A 22,977-nucleotide genomic window follows, 5' to 3' on the forward strand; every position below is an offset into this window, starting at 1 on the left:
GGGACAGCGCAGGAGAGGAAGGCCCACTATGAGGTGGATTGATTCAGTGACTGGGATAATTGGGATGGGAGTGTCAGAGACAGTGCGACTGGCACAGGACAGAGCGGAGTTTAGGGCTGTTGTACACAGGGTCACTATGAGTCACAAGCAACTCGATGGCACATAACAACATAACAATAATTTCTGGCTTTTATTCACATTTTATTTTAAAAAATGCTTTAACCTATTTGAATAATTTTAAGTACTAAGCTAAAAAAGTAACATACTTTTAAAAAAGAAAAGAATCCGGGGAGCTCTGGTGGCCTTATGGCAAGAAGCTGCATTGCAATCTCAGAGGTAGGTGGTTCAAAAATCACCAGAGGCTCTGCTGGAGGAGAAGCAATCTCCTCCTGTACCAGTCATATCTGGTTTGACGGTACACAGAAAATAGAGGGAGGGAAGGAGGAAGGAATCCTATAAACTTTATATAAAAACTAGCAAGAATAGTGTTGTTGCTGTTGGAAGCAGGAGTGCAATTCACTTCCTAAACAACATGCCTCTGGAAACTCTATTAACTTTGATAAATGTCAAAAGTTATAGAAAGGCTTCAGGCCTTTTGTCCATAGGGTCGCTATGGGTTGTGCGTGACCTGAAGGCAAACAACTAGATAAAAAAAGTAACATACTTTTAAAAAAAGAAAAGAATCCACCAAAGGAACAAATATAAAATCTGCTCAGAGATAGAAGGATTAATAACTCAAGAGACATGTCTTTTCTTTATAAAACTTCAATTCAGTTAAGTCCAAAAGAGCAAAAAAGACTTCTCAAAAATTCAGTATTATTTCACTCACTAATGAATCAAATTCATTTATTATATTTTTTTCTTCAGTGGAGAACTTAATGAAATTATTTCTATTTTTACATTTCTACCCTCCTAAAATATGTTATAGAATCTTCAAACATATCCATTAACTGTGTGCCAGGAAGTAGAGCAGTAAGTTAGGCTAAAGAGACATTAAAAAAGTAAGACCATAACAAATCTTCTACGAGAAATACTAATTTTATGCAACTGTTATTGTTATGTGTCACTGAGTCAGAACCAATCCATAGTTGACCCTCCGGTGGGTTTTCAGAGGCAGTAAATTATACATCAATTGATTTCTCCTCTTTCTCCTACTGAACATCTGGTGGATTCCAATCATGTACCTTCTGGTTGGCATTGCAGCTTCTTATCACCAGGCCATAGAGCTCCCTGATGCAACTAGGTCTCCTGGGTTTTTTTGTTTGTTTTTTAAAGTGTATGTTTATATGTACTGTATGCACACGTATCACATTTGTACACAAATACATATTATAAAACATACAGAGCCCTTATGTGATAAAAATGTAACAGCACACGTTTTCTGTATACCAATAAAGAAAAGCAAATCCAATCTTAAAAAAAAAAAGTAAAAAGAGAATTCTATAAACTTCATTAAAAACTAGCAATAGTGTTTCTGAACAATGATAATTAGCAGGCACTTTCAATAGATACCATCTCTACTAATCATAACCTAAAATATTTTCCATTTAATTAAAAATTATTCCCATTTAATAAAAGATAAAATTACAATTCAGTAGTATTAAGTGGCAAGAGAATCCAAAATATGTCTGACTCCAAAGATCATATTCACTTCTATGTGACCCTCTCCAACCTAGCCCTTCCCATCTCCACCTCCAATAGTACAAATGTTCTATGGGTTGATTTATAATCCATTGCCCAATTTTAAACTATCTTTTGGGGGCTTACAAGAAAATTCAAGAAGAAACCACTAAAGTGCAAAAATTTAACTGTGTGAGGCTAATTCAAGACTACAAAGGTAGGCTCAGTGAAAAGTCTAAACAAACAGCCACAGTATTCATCTATATTTCTTAAAAAAAGTCAGAGCGCCTGATTTCAACAAGGTAATTTAATATCATGTACAGATAATCTTTAAGTCTAAGTAAAAGCGACTACCTGGATTCTCAAAATTGAATGAGGACAGTACATCAGGGATGGTGATATAGAAACACCTGGGACTGTGATACAGAAACACACATTGAAGACTCACTCCTGCTACTCTCTCTAATATGAAGGTATCAAAAGAAAGTCAGTATTATTCCTGAAAGAACACAAAGTCCACCATCACAAGTAAGCAGTCACTGACTTCAGAGGATAAGAATATACTGAGATATCTACAGATATTTATAAAGATATTATAATAATATGAAACAAGAGGGTACAATACCTTCCATCGATTTCCACATTCATTACAAACAACAAATGTTGTCATCGGTTCATCAGCACTACGGGTTTGGACCTGCAGCAAAAATAAGTTAAAAGTATGATTTTTTTTTCTTTTTTTGCAGTACTGTAAAAACTTGATCTAAGAATAGTCTAAGTGAAAAAAAAAATGAATAGTCTAAGTGAAGATACATAACAATAGAATAAGGGCTGGAAGGAAATTCAAATCACATAAAGAACAACCAGTGTGTATTTCCAAACTACATTTTTTTAAAAAAATTGCTTCCTATATTATTTTTTTTAATGTGTTTACTAGCTAAAACATTGATGAGACAATCTCACCCAAGGGTACCTCAGAAGACAGGCTTAACAATGTGCTTCTGAAAGGCCAGTCCTGCCAACTCTATTAAAGTTCTACTCTGCAGTGTGAGTCAGAAGTGACTCAGTTGATAACAGGCATATTTCAAAGTACTAAAAAGAGCTAATAAGATTTTTTTTCCAAAATTGTGAATTAAGTAAAAGTTTATAAAACTAATTGATTTTTCCACTACTTACACATGTTTTTTGATATTAATTAGATTACACACAATTTAACTGTACTTTTCCCACTTCTTGTCATTTTCATTTCCATCAATCTTTCTATCTAATTCCTTTCAGCTTTCAGAGGTTTATCCTTGGACAATTGTCACCAGCTGATTACTGTAAGGAGTGAGTGCTTCCTTGATGTTAATTGTTTCTTTTTATGGTCCCATCTATTGTTTGGATGGAAGTTGAGTCATAGTGTTCAGTTTTGTTCCAGGTGATGAAGGGCTAGTATAGCCTTAGATCCCTCCCAGTTTCTATCTGAGCACTAAATCTGAACATCTTACTAATTTTTAATTTTATTACGTCTTATTCATTTTGTTCCACTTTTTGCCTACTTTATCCAAGACATTCTACTGTGATTAACTATTGAAGCTGGACACGATCTAGTTCCTGTCTCAAGATTATGGAGTTTGAGGTCTTGGTTGTAAATTAAAATGCACTGTCTGCATCTCTTGCCTTTGTCTCTATACTTTGTCCCAGAGAGAGAGGACACAATATTTGCATTTTTAGATGATTGCTCAAAAGATTTTAAGATCCCAATTGATACTAAAGTAGGATGCTGAGTACTTTCTTTATGAACTGTATTACTTTCAATTGACTCCTTATGCCCCACTAAACTGTGTTTCAAGGCCCTAGAAGCTATTAAGATTTTTTAAATATTTATTTACACAAAGTTACAGACTTCTAAACTTTTATACTAAAGAGAATTCTAAGAATTTCAAAGACAGAAAGGCTCCTTCTTTAAACTATCCATTTCTGAAGGAAGTTTACAAAGTATTATTAAAGTTAAAAGATGTCCTTAAATTTAATTAAGAAAAAGCTTTAAGCAGGAAGAAGGGGGGGGGGTAAAGGCAAAAACACAAATACTAATAATACTATATTCTGATAAAGGTCTACTTCTGCAAGAAATGATGAATCCAAGTTGATCACCTCTTTAAAGATTAGAACCTTCATGGTATCCATCAACTATCTGTATGACTTTTAAATTAAAAATGCAAAAGAGAAATAAGAACTATTCTCAAAATAGCAGCATTCTACTATATCTTTCAGATAAAAATAGATTTTAAGTTTTATGAAATTTTTTACACATACTTAATAGTGACATCCAAGTTACTAAAAACAGCCATAAGGAACTTCTTAATTTTCTAGGTAAACATTTTAATTGCATGGTGGACACAAGTTAGCCAAGAATTACATTTTATTTCTTTAAATCAGGGCCTCAGAGAGGTTCAGTCTTGTTCAGACTTCAATGCTAATTTTTTTTTAGATATTCAAAGTGCTTTTATTGTCTTTCTTTTTTTAAAATAATTTTAATGAGGATTTACAGAGATTTTGGATTTCCATTCATTCACTGCTGCACTCTCTCCCCGCCCATCCCTCCCCCTCTCAACCCCACTTCACTCCTCTCTTTCAAAAGTAAAAGAAACACTCCTTCCCTGATACACAATCCCCCTGCACCCCTCCCACCGCCCCAATTACATTCCACTATGCAACCTTAATTGTGGACTCCCATGATAACCATAAGACCCTATCATACAACGCTTTTAAATTATTCACTCCCTCATCTGTTTCAGTGCAGTATACACAATTTATCCAGTTTTTCTCAGTCTTAGCCCAACCCTGATATCAGTTCCATTTTACAACAGTGGCACCATGCAATATTCGTCCTTTTGCATCTGAGATATTTCACTCAGCATAATGTCCTCCAGGCTCACCCATTTTGAATAATATTGCATGAGTTCCTTGTTTTTTCAATACAGCATAGTATTCCATTGTGTGAATATACCACAGCTTCTCTATCCATTCGTTTGATGGGCATCTGGGTTGTTTCCAACTCCTTGCTATTGTGAACAGAGCTGCAATAAACATGGGTGTGCATATATCTGCGTGGATGTCAGTTATGGTCTCTTTGGGATATATTCCCAGTAGTGGAATTGCTGGGTCAAACAGTATCTCTATTTGCAACTTTTTGATAAAGCACCATACAGACTTCCACAGTGGTTGCACCATTTTACACTCCCACCAACAGTGAATAAGGGTTCCAGTTTCTCCACAACCTCGCCAGCATCTGTTGCTTGGATGCTAATTTTTAAAAAGTGTATGATCTAGAACTAATTGGGATGGTAAAGCCTGACTAGAAATTGAACCTTCCTTCCCTCTTAGAAAACAAAGAGAGGATAAGTATTGCCCAGTAACTAAATCTCTTGACTTGTAGATTAAAAAACAAGGAGTCCAGCTTACTGATAACAGTTGTCTCACCATTCCGAGTATCTACTACTCTTCACAGCCCTGCTGATAATTCAGGCTCCTGCATCAGGATCCTAAAAGGGCTCAAGACACAGGAGCTCTGGCAGCACCACTGCAATCCCAAAAGCATATAGCTCAAATCCACCAGCTGCTTTGTGGAAGGAGGATAGGCAATCTCCTAACTTGCGATTTACTGTCTCCAAAAATCCATTAAAGGATTAATTATGGGTCATTTCCTACTCAACGGACCATAACAACAACAAAACAGTATCTCTTCAATTCTATTAAATTCTAGAGTTCAATATGTAACTTCCCCTGTTTTGGTTAGCATTCACTCAAATTATTAAAATGTCAGGCTGTTTAAGTTACTTCATTGATCATGACTAAACCAATTTGGACTAGTTCAAAGTCCCGATTTATCTCTGTTGCTTTTCAGAGAACTTCTGATGTATTCTATCTAAAGAGTTTAATTCTTAAGGTGGAGAGATAGTGACTTCATCTTTAAGACTGAGCTGTTTCTATTCAACAAAATAAACTTGGTATTTCTATTTTTCATCTCAACTTGTTTAAAACTCCAAACTCATTACCACTAAGACAAAACTACCACAATGCCAACCTTTCGTTTCTTTAAGACTGTATAAGGCATGGGAGGAGACTGGCCATTTTCCTCCCCAAAGACAACATAAACTCTTTGTCTTAAAATTTACCCTACCTGAACAAGCAGACAACACAATTTTTAAAAAATGGTCAAAAAGCATGAATAAACACATCGCCAAAGAAATCATTCAGGGAGCTAACAAACACATGAAGAGATGTGCATCATTATTAGCTATTGGAGCTACTTGCAGTTAGGCACCATTGAGTTGACTCTGACCCACAGCAACCCTACAGAAAACAGATCAACACCTTGTCTGATCCTATACCACCCATGTGCTCCCTACTGCACTAACGTCCATTGTGACAGTCACTAACTATGTCAATACAGCTCACTGAGGGCCTTTCTCTTTTCCAACTCTCCACCTTTCCAAGCATTAGACCCTCTTCTAAGATCTGACTGCTCTTAATACCATGTCCAAAGTGTGTGAGACAATAGAGTACACTTCTAAGACAGATCTGTTTGTTCTTCTGGCAGCCATAGTACAGTACTCTTCACCAATATCGTAATTCAAAGACATAAATTCTTGTCTTCCTATTCACTGTCCCAGTTTTCACAAGCATTTGAAAACCAGACTGTAAAATTAAGTTGAGATAAACTCAGGAAAGCTCTAATGGCCTAGTGGCAAGAAGCTGCACTGCAATCCCAGAGGTTAGTGGTCGAATCCACCAGATGCTCTGCTGAAGAAGGAGGGACAATCTCCTCCTGTACCAGTCATATCTGATTTGATGGTACACACACACACACAAGTTGGGATAAACTCAAGGTTCTATTTTGGCTTATGTGGCTTTATTTTCATTGCCTTCAGCTTCACAGTTTGCTCTTGCATATAAAGCAAGATGTTGAAATGATCAATCACAGTTGGTCTCTGAAATAGTTCTGACTTACAATACCGAGAAACAACTCAAGTGTCCACGAATGAATGAATAGATGAATACATTACTGGGGACATTACACTGCATGAGATAGGTCAACAACAAAAAGACAAATATATGATGGCACTTTTTATTTAAAAAAATAAAGAATACATTTACATAGAGAAAGCAGCATTTTTCCCCACTAGTTATCAAGGTTGAGAGGGGGAAGGAGCAAGAACTCTTACTAGATAGTAGATATGCATTAATTCCAAAAAAGGGAAAGCAGTAAGAAATATGCAAGATGTCAACACAGCATAACTACTAAGATTAATGACTAATGACTAACAAAGACACTGAGAAATATAAAATATACAGGAAAGGTATGGTAAAGCCCTTATCATAGTATCCTGCAATGACAGGCGTATCAACCAAAAATTTGTGTTCAGTTACATAAATAGATATATATATGTTACTACAGGTGTGGAAAAGCATGTGTGGGCATACACAAGTACAACTGTGGAATTCTATACAAACACACAAACATACTCCTATAGGAGTATGTGTGGGCATATAAAGGTTATTGTTATGTGCCATCGAGTTGCCTGTGACACATAACGACCCTATGTACAACAGCCCTAAACCCTGCTCTATCCCCTACCAATCTTATTGTCTCAAACACACCTATCCCCATTACCCCAGTAACAGAATTAATCCATCTCATTGAGGATCTTCTTGTCCCTCCACCGTCCCAAGCATGATGTCCCTCTCCAAGGACTGATCTCGCCTTACACCATGTCCAAAGTAATGTCAGATGGAGCTTCAGAATCCTTGCCTCCATGGAGCAGCCTGGCTTCACCCTCTGTAGGACAAACTTAGCTCAAAGGCATCAACTCTCCTTCTATTATCCCTAGTCACTGTCCAGCCCTCTGATGCACAGAAAGTAATTGCAAAGACCATGGCCTGTATCAGGTGCACCTTAGTCTCTAGACTTACATGGCTGCTCTTCAGTACTTTGGAGAGGTCTCTGACAGCAGACATTCCCAGTGCAATCTGTCTTTTAAATTTACTGGCTGCTGGTACCACGAGTGTTAACTGTAGAGACAAGCAAAGTGAAGCTGTCAACAATCTCAATCTCTTCATCATCTATCATGCTGCTGCCAATTGGCACAGTAGTGAGGATCTTTGTTTTCTTGATGTTGCGCTTCAATCCATATTGAAGGCTGCAGTCCTTGACTTCTGGAGCAAGTGCTTCAGATCCTTCTTAGTTTCAGCAAGTAGGGTTGGGTCATCTGCGTAACGCAGATTTTTGTTGAGTCTTCCTCCAATTCTGACGCCATACTTCTCATAGAACCCAGCCTCCTGGATAATCTGTTCTGTATACAGATTGAAAAGATATGGAGACAGGACACATCCTTGACGCACACCCTTCCCAATTTTGAACCATGCACAATCTCCTTGCTCTGTTCTGACAACTGCCTCCTGGTCTAAGTATAGGTTTCACATAAGCACAATCAAGTGTTCTGGGATTCCCATTCTCAGAGTCAGCCACAGTTTGTTGTGATCTACACAATCAAATGCCTTTGTATAATCAATGAAACACAGACAGACATTCTTCTAGTATTCTCTGCTTTCAGACAAGATCCATCTGACATTAGCTATACTATCCCTAGCGCCACGGCCTCTTCTAATCCAGCCTGCACTTCAGGCAATTCTCTGTTAATGTGCTGTTCCAGTCATTTTGGGGTAATCTTCAGCAGAACCTTGCTTGCAGGTGATATCAATGACACTGTTTTATAATTTCCACAACTCTGTTGGATCACCTTTCTGTTGAATGGGAACAAATATAATAGATTCTTCCAGTCAGTAGCCCAGGTGGTTATCCTCCAGATTTCTTGGCATAACTTGGTGAGCACACCCAGGGCAGCATCTGTTTGTTGAAATACGTCAATCGGTATACCATCAATTCCTGGGACCTTGTTTTTTGCCAATTCTTTCAGAGCAGCTTGAACTTCCTTCATCACCACAGGCTTTTGCTCATACGTTGTTTCATGAAATTCTTCTGTGTCCACCAATTCCTTTTGGTACAATGACTGTACACTATTTCCATCTTCTTTTAATGTTTCCTGAATCATTTAATATTCTGTCAAAATCATCTTTAAGTAATGCAACTCGAGGTATGAATTCATTCTTCAGTTCCTTCAGCTTTAGAAACGGTGAGCGAGTTCAGCCCTTTGTATTTTCTGACTCCAGCTCCTTGCACATTTCATCGTAATACTTTACTTTGTCTTCCTACACTGCCCTCTGGAATTCCTGTTCAACTCATTAATATCTTGATTTCTTCCCTTTGTTTTGGCTTCTCCAGCACAATATTTAAGAGTTTCTTCTGACATCCATCTTGGTCTTATCTTCCTCCTCTGTCTTTGTAATGAACTTTTTCATTCTTCCTGGATGATATTCTTGGTATCCTCCCACAGCTCATCTAGTCTTCGCTCTATATACACAGTTGTACATACCACATATACATTCATACACAGGTAAAACACAGAGAACATAAAGAAACTTCCCAGAGATATCTAAATACCTCATGGGGCTGAGTTACTATATCTGAAGGCACAGGAATAAGGCTTCAGGACATTTTAGTCAATTGGCATAACACAATCATAAGGATGCTATTTAGCATTCTTTTTTGGTGAGCAGCACCTCATGTCTTCAAAACTTTTGAGTAGCTACCTAAGCTGTGTAAGATACAACTACTGGTCTTCTGCCTGGAATAAAGAGAAGGAAACTACAGACTGAAAGAAACAACTAGCCCAAAGGACTAATGGCCCACATGAGCTACAGCGCCCTCCAATCTGAGTTCAGAAGAAATAGATGGTGCCTGGCTAACACTGACAATAACTCTGACCAGGGACAACAATACATGCAGCCCCCACGCTATGAATGTCTAACTTACAATTCATGATGGCCCTTCTTCTGTTATGTAACTATCCCTTCACTTTGAAATGACTGGACAAACCTCTACTTGCAATGAATTACACATTTTATCACTCTCTTATTGCATGTACACATTTTAAATTACTGGAAAGGCCTGCAGGACTATATAGTGTAGCTAAATAAGAACTGTATGTTCCCTACAAATTTCACTTAAATAAACTTCAGAGCACATCTTCTTTTAACCTTGGGGTTGCCTTTAGAAGGACCCAGTTAAAATGGGATAACAGAAACAAAACTCAGACTTTTAAGAAAAGAAATCAGATGTATTGGGCTGACCTATACTCAAGGAATCCTTAAGACTACAGTCCTATGATACACATTTAACTTGAAACTGAAACAGCACCTTTCAGATTAAGTAAGACTGGCCAATAAATTAACACCTAGGAGGAATGTGACTACCATTACAACAATAAACTCTACAAAACTAGGTGAGAAACATTTGCTCAAAAGCAAAGATTAGAAGGCAAAGGGGCTGGGAAAAGGAACAAATGAAAATGGAGAAGGCAGAGTAAAAATGGGAGATATTATTATATCTAATACTGCAGAGATAATAACCAATGTTACCAGATCATTTTAGAAGAACTCAAAAACAAATTCAAGCCTCAGTTGTAATACTGAGAAATGCTAAGGGGAAAATCATGAATGATCCAGGAAGCATCAAAAGAAGGTGTACTGTTTAAAAAATAATTGACCAGCACTGAAATATTTCAAGAAATAACATATGATAAGGAGTCAATGGTGATGTGAGAAGTATTTCAAGCTGCACTGAAGGCACTGACTGGCAAAAACTAAGTCCTCAAATCAACAGGATACCAATCTGTGATAGAAAATTTGGAAGGTAGCTAGTTATCTGGCCAACTGAATAGAAGAGATCCATATTTATTCTCATTGTCAAAAAACGTTATCCAACAGAATGTAAAAATTATCAAACAGTATCATTAATATCACATGCAAGCAAAGTACTGTTAGGATTATCCAAAAAAAGTTATACCAATACAGTGACAGAGCATTGCCAGTGGAGATGAAGCTGGTTCTAGAAGAAACCATGGCACTAGGGATATTACTGCAGATGTCAGATGGATCTTGGCTGAAAGCAAAGAGTATCAGAAGAATTCATATTTGTGTTTTCTTGAATATGCAAAGACATTTGACTATGTGGATTTGTTATAACATTTGTTATAACATGGATCATAACAAATTATGGCTAAAATTGAGAAGAATGGGATTTCCAGAACACTTATCTGTGCTGTGAAACCAATACTTAGACAAAGAAGCTGCTATCTGAATAGAGCAAGGAACAGCGCATGATTTAAATCAAAAAGAGTGTGTGTCAGGCACATAGATCAGTGGAACAGAATTGAGAACCCAGAAATATACCCAGCTATCTAAGGTCAACTGATATTTGATAAGGAAATAAAACCTATCAAATGGGGCAATGACAACCTCTTCAACAAATGGTGCTCGCAAAACTGGACTGCTTCCTGCAGAAAGCTAAAACACGATTCACATCTCACACCATACACAATAATCACCTCAAGGTGAATAAGAGACCTGGAAGTAAAGGCCAAAACCATAAAGTTCATAAGACACAAACTGGGATCAAGCTTAGAAGTCCTAGTCTAAATATATAAATATATAAATGTATAGAGACTGCCAAATACAGCCAGAAATGTACAATATGAAGAGGATAAAATTGATGAATGGGGTCTTCTAAAGATTATATCCCTGTGTGCATCAAAAACTTTTTACAATAGGGTGAAAAGAAAATATACTGACTGGGAACAAACATTTGGCAATACCATCATAGACAAGAGTCTCATAAGAAAAGTATATAGAATACTCCTGTGCCTCCATAAGAAAAAGACTGATAACACAATGACAAAATGGGCAAAAGACACGCAAAGAATTTTCACTGAGGAAGGTATTCAAATGGCCAACTGACATAGGAAGAAATGCTCCAAATCAGACAGTATGAGAGATACAAATCAATACAACGATGAGATACCATCTCACTCCAGTAGCAGTGGCAAAGTATAACAGGACAGCAAGTAATAAATGTTGAAGATGTTGTGGTGAGATAGAAACTCTTTTACATTGTTGATGGGATTGTACAATGGTACAACTGCTCTGGAATGCAGTCTGGCGCTTTCTCAAAGATCTGGGCAAGAAATTCCTTATGACCCAGCTATTCCATTGCTTGAAATACAAGAAAATGAGAACTGATGCTCAAACAGAGACTTATACACCAATATTCATAACAGCATTATTCCCCATCACAAGAAAATGGGAACAGCCCAGATGTCCAACCACAAACAAATAGAGAAGTTGTGGTACATTCATACAATGGAATACTACGTATCATGAAGGAGCAATCATTTTATAAATCACTATCTAACTTGGAGGGACTGGAAAGCATTCTGCTGAATGAACTAACTTAACTCCACAAAGACAATACTGTATATTGTAGAATGAGTATGAGGATCCAAGGTGGGTGGGGGGTGGAAATAGAAGGGTGAGGATGGGAGTTGGTGTTCATCATAGGCTTGCATGATTCAATAGGTGGGTGAGGTGAAGGAAATGGCAAGGAAGAATCTTTTGTGAAAAACAATGTATTCAAACTCTGTAAAAATAAAATAAAAGAATAAATAAAGAAAAAGTGTGTATCAGGGCTGTATCTTTTCTCCATACTTACTCAATCTGTAAGCTGAAAAAAATCACTGAGGGGAGCTCTGGTGGCCTAGTGGCAAGGAGCTGCAACTACAATCCCAGAGGTGCACGCCTGAATCCAACAGATGCTCTGCCGGGGAAGGAGGGACAATCTCCTCCTGTACCAGTCAGATCTGATTTGATGGTACACTCACACAAAAATAATAAAATAAAATTTTTAAAAAAAATGAAAAGAAAAAAATCATTGAGAAGCTAGACTTTATTAGTAAAGTGTAGCATGAGGATTGGGGGAAGGTTCATCAACAATCCTGTGTCATGCAAATGACACAGCTTGCTTGCTGAAAGTGAGGAGGATGTGAATGAAGTGCTTGTTGCAGAATATCAAAGCCTATAGCCTTCAATACTGATTGCATCTCAAGACAACAAAAGTCCTCACCATTGGGACACAAGTCAACTTAATGACAGAAGGAGAAAAAATTCAAATTGTCCATGATTTCATCTTGCTTGGATCCACAGTCAATACCTTTGACACCAGCAGTCAGGAGATCAAAAGACACATAGCACTGGGAACAACTGTTGTCTGGGAGCTCTTCATTGCTCCTAAAGAGCAATTATGTCTGTTAAAGACTAAGTTGCACCTGATTCAAGCCACAATCCTTCTAATCACCTGCTATGTATTTCAGAGCTGGACAATGAATAAGGTAGACAGAAGAATGGACGCTTTTGAGTTGTGGTGCTGGAGAGGAGTACGAAATATTCCACGGACTGCCAAAAGAACAAACAGATATGTCTTGGAAAAAGTGCATCCAGAGTGCTCCTTGAAGGGAAATAAGATAAAAGCTTTGTCTCTCACACTTTGGGCATATTGGTAGGACAAAGACAGAATGATAAAATTCTGTACAATCAATGATATACTCACTGCAAATACCTTTTATAAGAAACAAAAGTGGCAACTATACACATGGACCTCACCTGATGGCCTACACAGGAATCAGACTAATTACATTTGTGGAGGAAAAAAAATCATTGGAGAAGTTCAATAGCAGCTGTGAAAACTAGGCCAGATGCTGACCGTGGAACAGATCATCAACTAATTGTATCCAAATTCAAACTGATGCTAAAGAAAACAAAATCAAATGCACAAAAACCAAAGTTTGAGCTCCTGAATTTAAAGACAATTTCAGGAACAAGTCCGAGGCCGTAAGTAGTAATAAACAAAGACTAGATGAGCTGTGGGAGGATATCAAGATAAGATATCCACGAAGAATGAAAATGGTCATTACAAAGATGGAGGAAGCAGAAAAGATGAAGATGGATGTCAGAAGAGGCTCTCAATACTGCATTAGAGCACCATGTAGCTAAAGCAAAGGGAAGAAATCAATTTTGCTGGGCAATACAACAAGAGAAGGAAATAAAAGGCATCTAGATTAGCAAAGAGATGGTGAAACTGTGACTTTATACAGATGACATGATTAGTGTACACAGAAAACCCCAAGGACTCAAGAAAAAACAACCTATTAGGGCTAGTAGACCAACTTAGTAAAATGGCAGGAAACAAGATCAATATACAAATGTCAGTAGGATTCCTCAACAGTAACAAAGAAAACTCAGAGAAGGAAATCAAGAAAGCAATACCATTTGTAATAGCCAAGCACAAATTGAGCTACTTAGGAATAAACCTAACTAGAGACACAAAAGATCTTTACTAGGAAAACTACAAAACATTTATGTGAGAAACAATAGAAGACCTAAACGGGGAAAATGTTCTCTGTTCTTGGATAGGAAGAGTCAATGTAGTGAAAACAACAATCCCACCAAAAGCAACCTATATGCTTAATACAATCCCAATACAGATACCAAATTCATTTTTCAAAGAGATAGAAAAGGCAAGTTTATTGGCAGAGGAAAGAGACCTTGAATAAGCAAAGTACTTCTGAAAAACAAAAATGAAGATGGAGGCATAACACTCCCTGATCTCAAAACTTGCTACACAGCAGTAGTAACCAAAACAGCATGGTACTGATATAATTACAGGAACACAGACCTATAGAACAGTACTGAGAATCCAGAAATGGACTCATCTGTATCTATGGTCAACTGATATTCGACAAGGAAACAGAAACTATCAAATGGGGAAATGACAACCTCTTCAAAAAATGGTGCTAGCAAAACCTGCCGAAAGCTGAAGTGGAATGCACATCTCTCATCATACACAAAAATCAACTCAAGGTGCATCAGAGACCTATGGGTAAAGTCCAAAACAATAAAGATCATAAGAGACAAAGAAGGACCAAGCTTACAAGGCTTATCCCATGGTATTAAAAGGCTGAAAATACAGCCAGAAATAACACAACCAAGAGAGGATAAAAATGATGCTTAGGATCTTCTAAAGTTTAAATTCCCGTGCTCATCAAAAACTTTTTCAACAGAGTGAAAAGAAAATCCACTAAATGGGAAAATACATTTGGCAAACTATCTCAGACAAGGGTCTTATAACACAACAGAATACTATAGGGCCTCCACAAGAAAAAGATTGATTAAAAATTCAGATGGTCAAAACCACATAAACAAGTGCTCAAAATAGGGAGCTCTGGTGGCCTAGTGGCAAGAAGTTGCACTATAATCCCAGAGGTTTGTGGTTCGAATCCACCAGATGCTCTGCTGGAGAAGGAGGGACAATCTCCTCCTGTATCAGTCAGATCTGATATAATGGTGGTGGTGGTTGTTGTTTGGTGCCGTCAAGTGGTAGACGACTCACAGCGACCCTATGAACGAACGGCCTGAGCACTGTTCATACATAGTTTCCGGAGGCAAGCCATTTCAGAAGTGGATGCCGCTCCTGCTTCCAGGCTTATTTTAGTCAGGAAACTCCAGCCAACACTGTCCACCATGGGTACCCATTACCACGACTGGCACATCACTGTCACAGATTTGATGGTACACACAAAAATAATAAAATAAAAATTTTTTTTAAAAAGCTCAAAATAACCACCAATAAGAGAGACGCAAATCAAAACACAATGAGATACCATCTCATCCCAGTAGCAGTGGCAGTGTTTAAACAGGACAGCAAGTAATAAATGTTGGAGAAGATGTGGTGAGATAGGAACTCTTTTACATTGTTGGTATGACTGTACAATGGTACAACCACTTTGGAAGGCAGTCTCGCATTTCCTAAAAAAGCTGAACAAAAAAAATTCCCTATGATGCAGTTATTCCACTGCTTGGAATATACCCTGAGAAAATCAGAACTGAGACACAAACAGAGATCTGTGCCCCAATGTTTGTAGAAGCAGCATTCACCATCACAAGAACATGGAAACTGGTCAAATGTCCAATCACCAACGAATGGATTGAAACATTGTGGCATATTCACAAAATGGAATACTATGTAACATGCAGGAGCAATGACTTTGAAAATTACTACATAACTTAGGAAGGACCAGAGAGCTAAATGAACGAACTCAATCCCACAAGGACAAATACTGTATAAGGCCATCATTGTAGAAACAGAAAGATAAACAGTAAAACGGGTATGAGGATCCAAAGTGGGGAGGGTAGGAGGGGAGGGGTGAGGATGGCCGAGGGGAAATCGTAGTTGCACAATTTCATGGGTAGAAGGAGGGGTGAGTAAAGGAAATGGGAAAGATCAGGCAGGGATCTGGAAAGACAAGGCAATGGTGGGTATATTTCAGTGCTGATTAATTTTATAAAATATGATAAATGGGAGTGATTGTATGAAACACAACATGAATGAAGATAATGTAAAAAAACAATGAATCCAAACTTTGTAAGCAAACTAAAAAATTTACTTATAAAAAGAAATCAAGATGTTAAGGAACTGAATAGAAGATTTCAATGGGCAGCACAGGAAGACAAAGCAAAGTATTATCATGAAATGTGCAAAGAGCAAGAAGGGGGAAAGTTAGGAGAGACTATTTCTTTGAAAAGTTGGTTCAGCAAAGGAGAGTAAGACCCTCAATGAGATAGACTGATATAGTGTCTGCAGCAATGGACTCAAATTACCAAGGATAAGGATCAGCAAAGGATAGGAAAGAATTCATGGGATTGCTATGACTTTACTCAACTCAATGGCATTTAACAACAACAAAACAAAGTATAGTTAAAAAGAAAATACTACCCAAACAAGAAAAGAGAGGCAGAAAACTTATATAACAATCGCTCTCCCTATCCCCATTAACAGTACAAGCTTTCAACATTTGTTTGCCAACTGCTTCCTCTTTATTTTTGTAAACCGACTTTGCTGTTTTTTTAACAGCAATATGCTCCTCCCAAAAAAGAGGCAGAACAACCCTTAGGAAAATAACTCTGAGCTGAGAGAGAACAGTTGGCAAATAAATGTAGAAGGGAAGAGTTATCTGCAAAAAGGGTATACTGTATATGTTTAAAAACAAAAATATATTCATATGTGCATGTATATACACAAAACATTCCAAAGGTTACACAACAAACTAGTAACTCTGGTTACCCTCCAGAGAAAAGACATTATATGGCTCAAGACAAAAATAGGAGGGAATTTTTTTCACTTTTAAAAGGCTTGGTAGCTTTTGAATTTTTAATGCTAATAATATAATGCCTATTTTTTTTAAAAAATCTGTAAAACAGAAAACAAAATCTAAAGGCTACTCTCTACAGTGTACATGAGAAGACTAGCAATATTATTTTAAGTGCTTAACTGTCACAAATCAGAAAATTCAATTTTTAATCCACCTGAAATATAAGAAGTTGTTTATAAGGATAAAATGTCTAGTTCAGCACAAATTATAGATAAGCACAAGAAATCTATTTGACAAGTGATATTCATGATGGTGACAAAACACCATCTCCATATTCACACATCCTATCAAAATAATTTGGGGGGTTTTTCAGCTGTTTAAGAATAAAGTTTATTCACATCACAGACAAATATAATGCCATCAAATATGCTAGAGAGAAAAAAAAGACACCTAGAAACCAATTAGTTGAAAACACTAGTGCTCAATATGACAGAGAATTAAGAACTTTTCTCAAATTTTAAGATCCAACGAGATGTCAACATAATGACTAATGACCTCTTAAGAGAAAGAACATAGTCATTTATTTAAGAAGCTGCGCTGCAATCTCGAAGGAACCCTGTTCAAGGCTACCAGCTGCTTCTCAGGAGAAGGTTGAGCAATTTCCTTCTGTGTGATTAACTGCCTCCGAAAACCTGCTGGAGAGTCAGCTATAGGTCGGCTCCGACTCTACAAACAACATTAAGACTTATAAGGAGCCTTGGTGGGAAAGTGTGTTAAGCACTGATGATGTTGTGTGACTCTGAGTCAGAATCAATCCATAACTGATTCTCTGGAGGGTTTTCAGAGGCACTAAATCACACAGAAAAAAATACCCATCTTTCACCCGTGGAGCAACTGATAGATTTGAATCACATGTCTTTGAGACTGCAATGCAGTGTCTTACCACTAGACAACCAGAGCTCCCTTTGTTCAGCAATAGGCTGCTAAATGAAAACTCCCCAGTCTGAATCCACCATCCACTCCACGGAAGATGTGGCAGTCACCTCCCATAAAGATTTATAGCTCTGAGATCCTATGAGGTAGTTTCACTCTTCTATAGGGCTGCTTTGAATTGAAATCAACTCAATGACAATGGGTCTGCGGGTTTTTTTGGTGGGGTTTTTTTTTTCCTTTAACGAAGATTCCTACATTTTAGTTAACTAACAGTTTTCACAAGAACTGTTTCCCAGAAATTATTACCATTATCTTATAAATTAACTGGAACCTATTACTGTGCAGAGAGAATTTTATGCTGAAGACATCACATCTTCCTTTGGGAGAAAAGAGACCCAAGTGTTAGTAACTAGATCGCTACTTGCTTCAAAACAAGGGGCTCCGACCATTCCTGATACAAAAATAAGAATCTACAAATGATAAAAAAAAAAGAATCTACAAATGGTCACATACCTGTGTATAAGTACAATTCTTCTTTTTGCATTTGCCACATGTGAATAAGTCAGTCTGGGTGCCACCTGTCTTGGCCATCTGATGCTCTCTTATGGCTTCTTTGGTAAGGTTTTTCCGCATCTCTTTAAGTTCATCACTAGCCATTTCCTACGGGGGAAGTGACAATACCAATCAGCGTTAATGTTTTAATATTTGATTACTTTAACAGAATTAAAATCAAATTTTTAACATTTTGAAAATGACTAATTTTTCTCCAAGGATTTTTAAGGGTTTATTTCCATTTAAAATGTCTTCAGATACTTTTAAGTTTGTTTGTGAAAATTAAATTCCGCTATTATTTTAAAGGCTTATAAAACAACATAGCCTTGTACCAATAAGTACTCCTGGTATCCAGAATCTTCTCATCTCACCTATCCCCAGTTCCAAAAGGAACTAGGTACTCTTAAGAATATGTGATTCTGGGGAGCTCTGGTGGCCTAGTGGCAAGAAGCTGCACTGCAATCCCAGAGGCGCATGGTTCAAATCCACCAGATGCTCTGCCAAGGAAGGAGGGACAATCTCCTCCTGTACCAGTCAGATCTGATTTGATGGTACACACACATAAAAATAATAAAATAAAAATAAAATTTTTTTAAAATATGTGATTCCAAATCCAAGCAGAAAATGCACAGCATAAAACAAGGTCATGTTCTTATGCCAGAAAGTACAAAAGCTACCAAAAGTTATTGTGACTGAGCTAAAAAAAAGACATCGAAGCCAACATGAAGACACTTCCATTGACCACTGGATAAAATAATTTCAGTCTTCAAATAATTGCTATTTAAGCCTTGCTGAATTTAAAAAAACCAAACAGGAGTACATAGTGATACCTAAAGAAAAAACACATACACATGCAAAAACAGGAACTGGCAGTAGCTAAGACATCAATTCCTCTCTGATAACTGGAAACTAAACAAAAGAATGAGATTTACTCTCTTTTTGTTCAAACCAACAAGATAATCAACAAACATGATTTATAAGGGAAAGTGGATCTTTAAAGAAATACAGCAATTCATGCAAAAATGATGAATTTTTTATACTGAGTTGTTCTGCTACCTAAAAACATGGGTAGTCTCCTCCATAAAGATTTACAGCCTCAGAAACTCAGGGGAGGGTCGTTCTAAGTTGGAATCCATTCTATGGCAATGAGTGGTGTTTTTTTTTTAGTGAAATCAAATAACTGACTAAGACAAAGATATCAGTGAATTCATTCATCAAGCAATTGGCTGACAGCAAGGGTTACATGGAAGAATGAGAACGCTATGACTAAGCTCACTGATTATTCACAGCAGGCAAAGAAACATGACACTATGTGCTCCCTGACGTGATGTAATCCAAAATTAAAAAGTACAATTTATGAAATACTATACAAAAAGCTGAATTTGAATCTAATCAAGTTTACAGAACTTCCAGCTTGCAGAAACTAGAGATAAAAAAAGGTCCAAAGAAAAAACAATCATAAGAAATAAAGACACATTGATACTGTGTGATATTCTAAAGACATGACCTATTTTCAATAGGTCAATGAAATGAATGAAAATAAGAGAGCTAAAAAGGAACAATGATTTACACACAAAAAAATAAAACAGCAAAGCCTAAGATACTGAATGAAAAACAATGTGTACTTGAGTTCTGCTATAAAGTGTACAATCAAGAAAACATAAACTAGATATTGTTATTGTTGTTGACTGCCTCTGAATTGAGCATGACTCATAGAAACCTAATGAGCAAAAGGCCTGAAGCGCCTCTACAATTATCGACATTTATCAAAGTTCACAGAGTTTGTGGAGGCTTGTTGTTTAGAATGTGGATTAGAATAAAAAAATCTTAACTTTGTTGGATGGTAGTGGTCCTGCTGTTGTGTACATCGTGATGGAGCTAACTCATAGCTGAGTTTCCAGTAGGTTTTCAAAGGCAGTAAATCACATAGGAGATTGTTTAGCTCTCTCCTGCAGAGCAGTATGTGGATTCGAACCACATCTATGGGCTGACAGCGTAGTTCTTTACCACTAGGCTATCACAGCTCCCCTTTTGGATGTAGTAAAGGCAATATAGATATATAAGGAAAACAATCTCACATGTATGTAAGCTGTTACTATAGGCACCACTGAGTCGACTATGACTCACACTGACCCTATGAGCAGAATCCTTGTTCTATCCTGTGCCATTCTCATTATCTCTGCTATACTTGAATCCACTGTTACAGTCACACTGTTTTGAGGGTCTTTCATTCTTTCACTGACCCTCCATTTTTCCAAGTATGATGTCTTTTTCTAAGGATGGCCCCTCCTAATAACATGACAAGAAGCTCAAAGTATGTAAAATGCAATTTCACCATCCTTGCCTCTAAGGAGCATGCTATGAAAGTAAAGGATTTACCTTCCGGGACTTGTTTTCAAGGTTTGTAGGTGGCACAAAAACTACTTATATATGGATTAGTGGTTCGTATCCATTTAGTAGAACCACTAAAGAAAAGGGATGAAAATCTGCTTTCATAAAGATAATAGCCAAGAAAATGCTATACAGCAATTCTACTAGGTAAAAACTTTCGTTAAGTTGGAACCCTCCAGTGGGTTTTCAGAGTTCATAAATAGTACAGGAGACTATCTTTTTCCCAACAAGTCAATGTGTCAGAGAGGGGCTGCCTTTGGCTAAACAGCACAACTCCCTACAGACTAGGCCACCAGAAACTCCCACAAATCAATGATACCTAACATCTGTCATTAAATAATGCAAGAGAAAAGGAGAAGAGATGAAATATGGGCAACAAATTCTTGAAATGACTTCAAACTTGATTATGGTATATACCATTTCATTAAGCTATTATCTCTATCTTGAGAAAATTTTATATGTTTAACAGGATCTTTTTTAATGTACACATTTTATTAACTATATAAAGATGAATTTGTTCTCTTGGATATGTTAAAAATAAGAGTGCAAACATACTACTGATAATATATGAAAAGACATCAATGAAAGGTACCCTGGGAGTTTGATTATCTGTATCACTCTCTGTGTAAATTTAATAGTCAGTAAGAGAACAGTTTCAGATCAGGCAGTTTCATTCTACTGAGCAGAGAATTGCTATGAATTAGAGCAGACTTGACACCATCTAACAACAAAAACAATATGCAACAAAATTTTATAGTGTTTACCACGGAAAAAGTTCAGAAGTCTGTTGCAATAAAAGATTAAATTCTTTGTTTTACTAAAATCCAAAAGCACAACACTTTTGTGTTGAGGAATGTTGGGGAGAAAGGGAGGGCTTCTGGCCAGGACAGATCACCTAAGCTCCAGATAAGTGCAAGCCTTCCAACGTCCTTTAATACTGGATAGAGAAAGCTCTCCCGTTTGGCTGTACCAGCTTGAGAAAGCTCGCCACCTGGGAAGATGGCTGCCACATCTGTAGAGGTGGGAGGCTGAGGTTCTCCTATCCAATGTGCATGTCCCACGTCTAACAAGCCCACCCTATCCTATCTTCCTGTTTACATGATTGTGTATAAGTGCACTGCAGCCCCCAACAGAGTTGAGCTGGATAGAGTTTCTGAATGGCTCCCAGAGTGGTGTGTCTCCATCATGCTTATCCCCATCAGAGTGTTGCTGGAGAACAGACAGCGACACTCATGCTTTTGGACAATGATTTAACATAGTCACCCAATGATCATAGTATATAATTCCAGTAGATTTAATTATTTTATTTCACATTTAATAATTATACTAACTACGTCTCTAATGATTATACATTATGTAAGTATACCAAAATATCTCATAATCTATTACATATCTAGTATACCTGACCCAGCCTCTCGGATAATCTGATCTACATACAGGTTGAAAAGGTATGGAGATAGGACACATCCCTGGCGAACACCTTTCCCAATTTTGAACCATGCAGTGTTTCCCTTTTCTGTTCTGACAACCGTCTCTTGGTCCAAGTATAGGTTTTGCATTAGAACGATCAAGTGTTCTGGGATTCCCATTCTTCTCAGAGTCAGCCACAGTTTGTTATGATCCACAGTCAAACGCCTTTGCATAATCAATGAAACACAGACATTCTTCTGGTACTCCCTGCTTTCAGCTAAGATCCATCTTACATCAGCTACAATATCCCTAGTACTACGACCCCTTCTAAACCCAGCTTGGACTTCTGGCAGTTCTTTGCTGATGTGCTGTCCCAGTCGTTTTTGGATAATCTTCAGTAGAATCATGCTTGCATATGAAATCAATGAGATTGTTCTATAGTTCCCATACTCTGTCGGGTCACCCCTCTTTGGAATGGAAACAAATATAGCTTTCTTCCAGTCAGTTGGTCAAGTGGTTGTTCTCCAGATTTCTCGGCACAACCCAGTGAGCACATCCAGGGCAGCATCTGTTAGCTGAAATACGTCAACTGGTATACCATCTATTCCTGGGGCTTTATTTTTTGCTACTTCCTTCAAAGCAGCATGAACTTCTTCCTTCATCACCATAGGCTCTTCCTCATATGTTATTTCATTAAATTCTTCTGTGTCTGCCAATTCCTTTCGATACAGTGACTCAGTATATTCTTTCCATCTTCTTTTAATACTTCCTGGATTATCCGAGAGGCTGGGATCTGTGAGAAGTGTGGCATCAGCAATGGGGGAAGATCTATTAACAATCTGCATTATGCAGATGACACAACTCTGCTTGCTGAAACTGAGGAGGACCTGAAGCGCTTGCTGCAGAGGGTCAAGGACTGCAGCCTTCA

General features: G+C 37.5%; 1 protein-coding gene across 1 annotated transcript in view; it reads right to left on the bottom strand.

The window, feature by feature from the left end:
• Window positions 1–22,977, bottom strand: part of TCEA1 (transcription elongation factor A (SII), 1) — a 76,176-nt gene that overhangs the window by 3,776 nt on the left and 49,423 nt on the right. Inside the window, exons 8-9 of the mRNA XM_006900527.1 lie at window positions 18,210–18,356; window positions 2,246–2,317 (exon numbers count right to left, since the gene is read on the bottom strand). Coding sequence (XP_006900589.1) covers window positions 2,246–2,317; window positions 18,210–18,356 — 219 coding nt within the window. The remainder of the gene's footprint in view (window positions 1–2,245; window positions 2,318–18,209; window positions 18,357–22,977) is intronic.

Source organism: Elephantulus edwardii, unplaced genomic scaffold (genome assembly GCF_000299155.1).
Source record: "Elephantulus edwardii isolate Elephantulus edwardi_28Jun2011 unplaced genomic scaffold, EleEdw1.0 scaffold00287, whole genome shotgun sequence".
NCBI classification, from domain to species: Eukaryota; Metazoa; Chordata; class Mammalia; order Macroscelidea; family Macroscelididae; genus Elephantulus; species Elephantulus edwardii.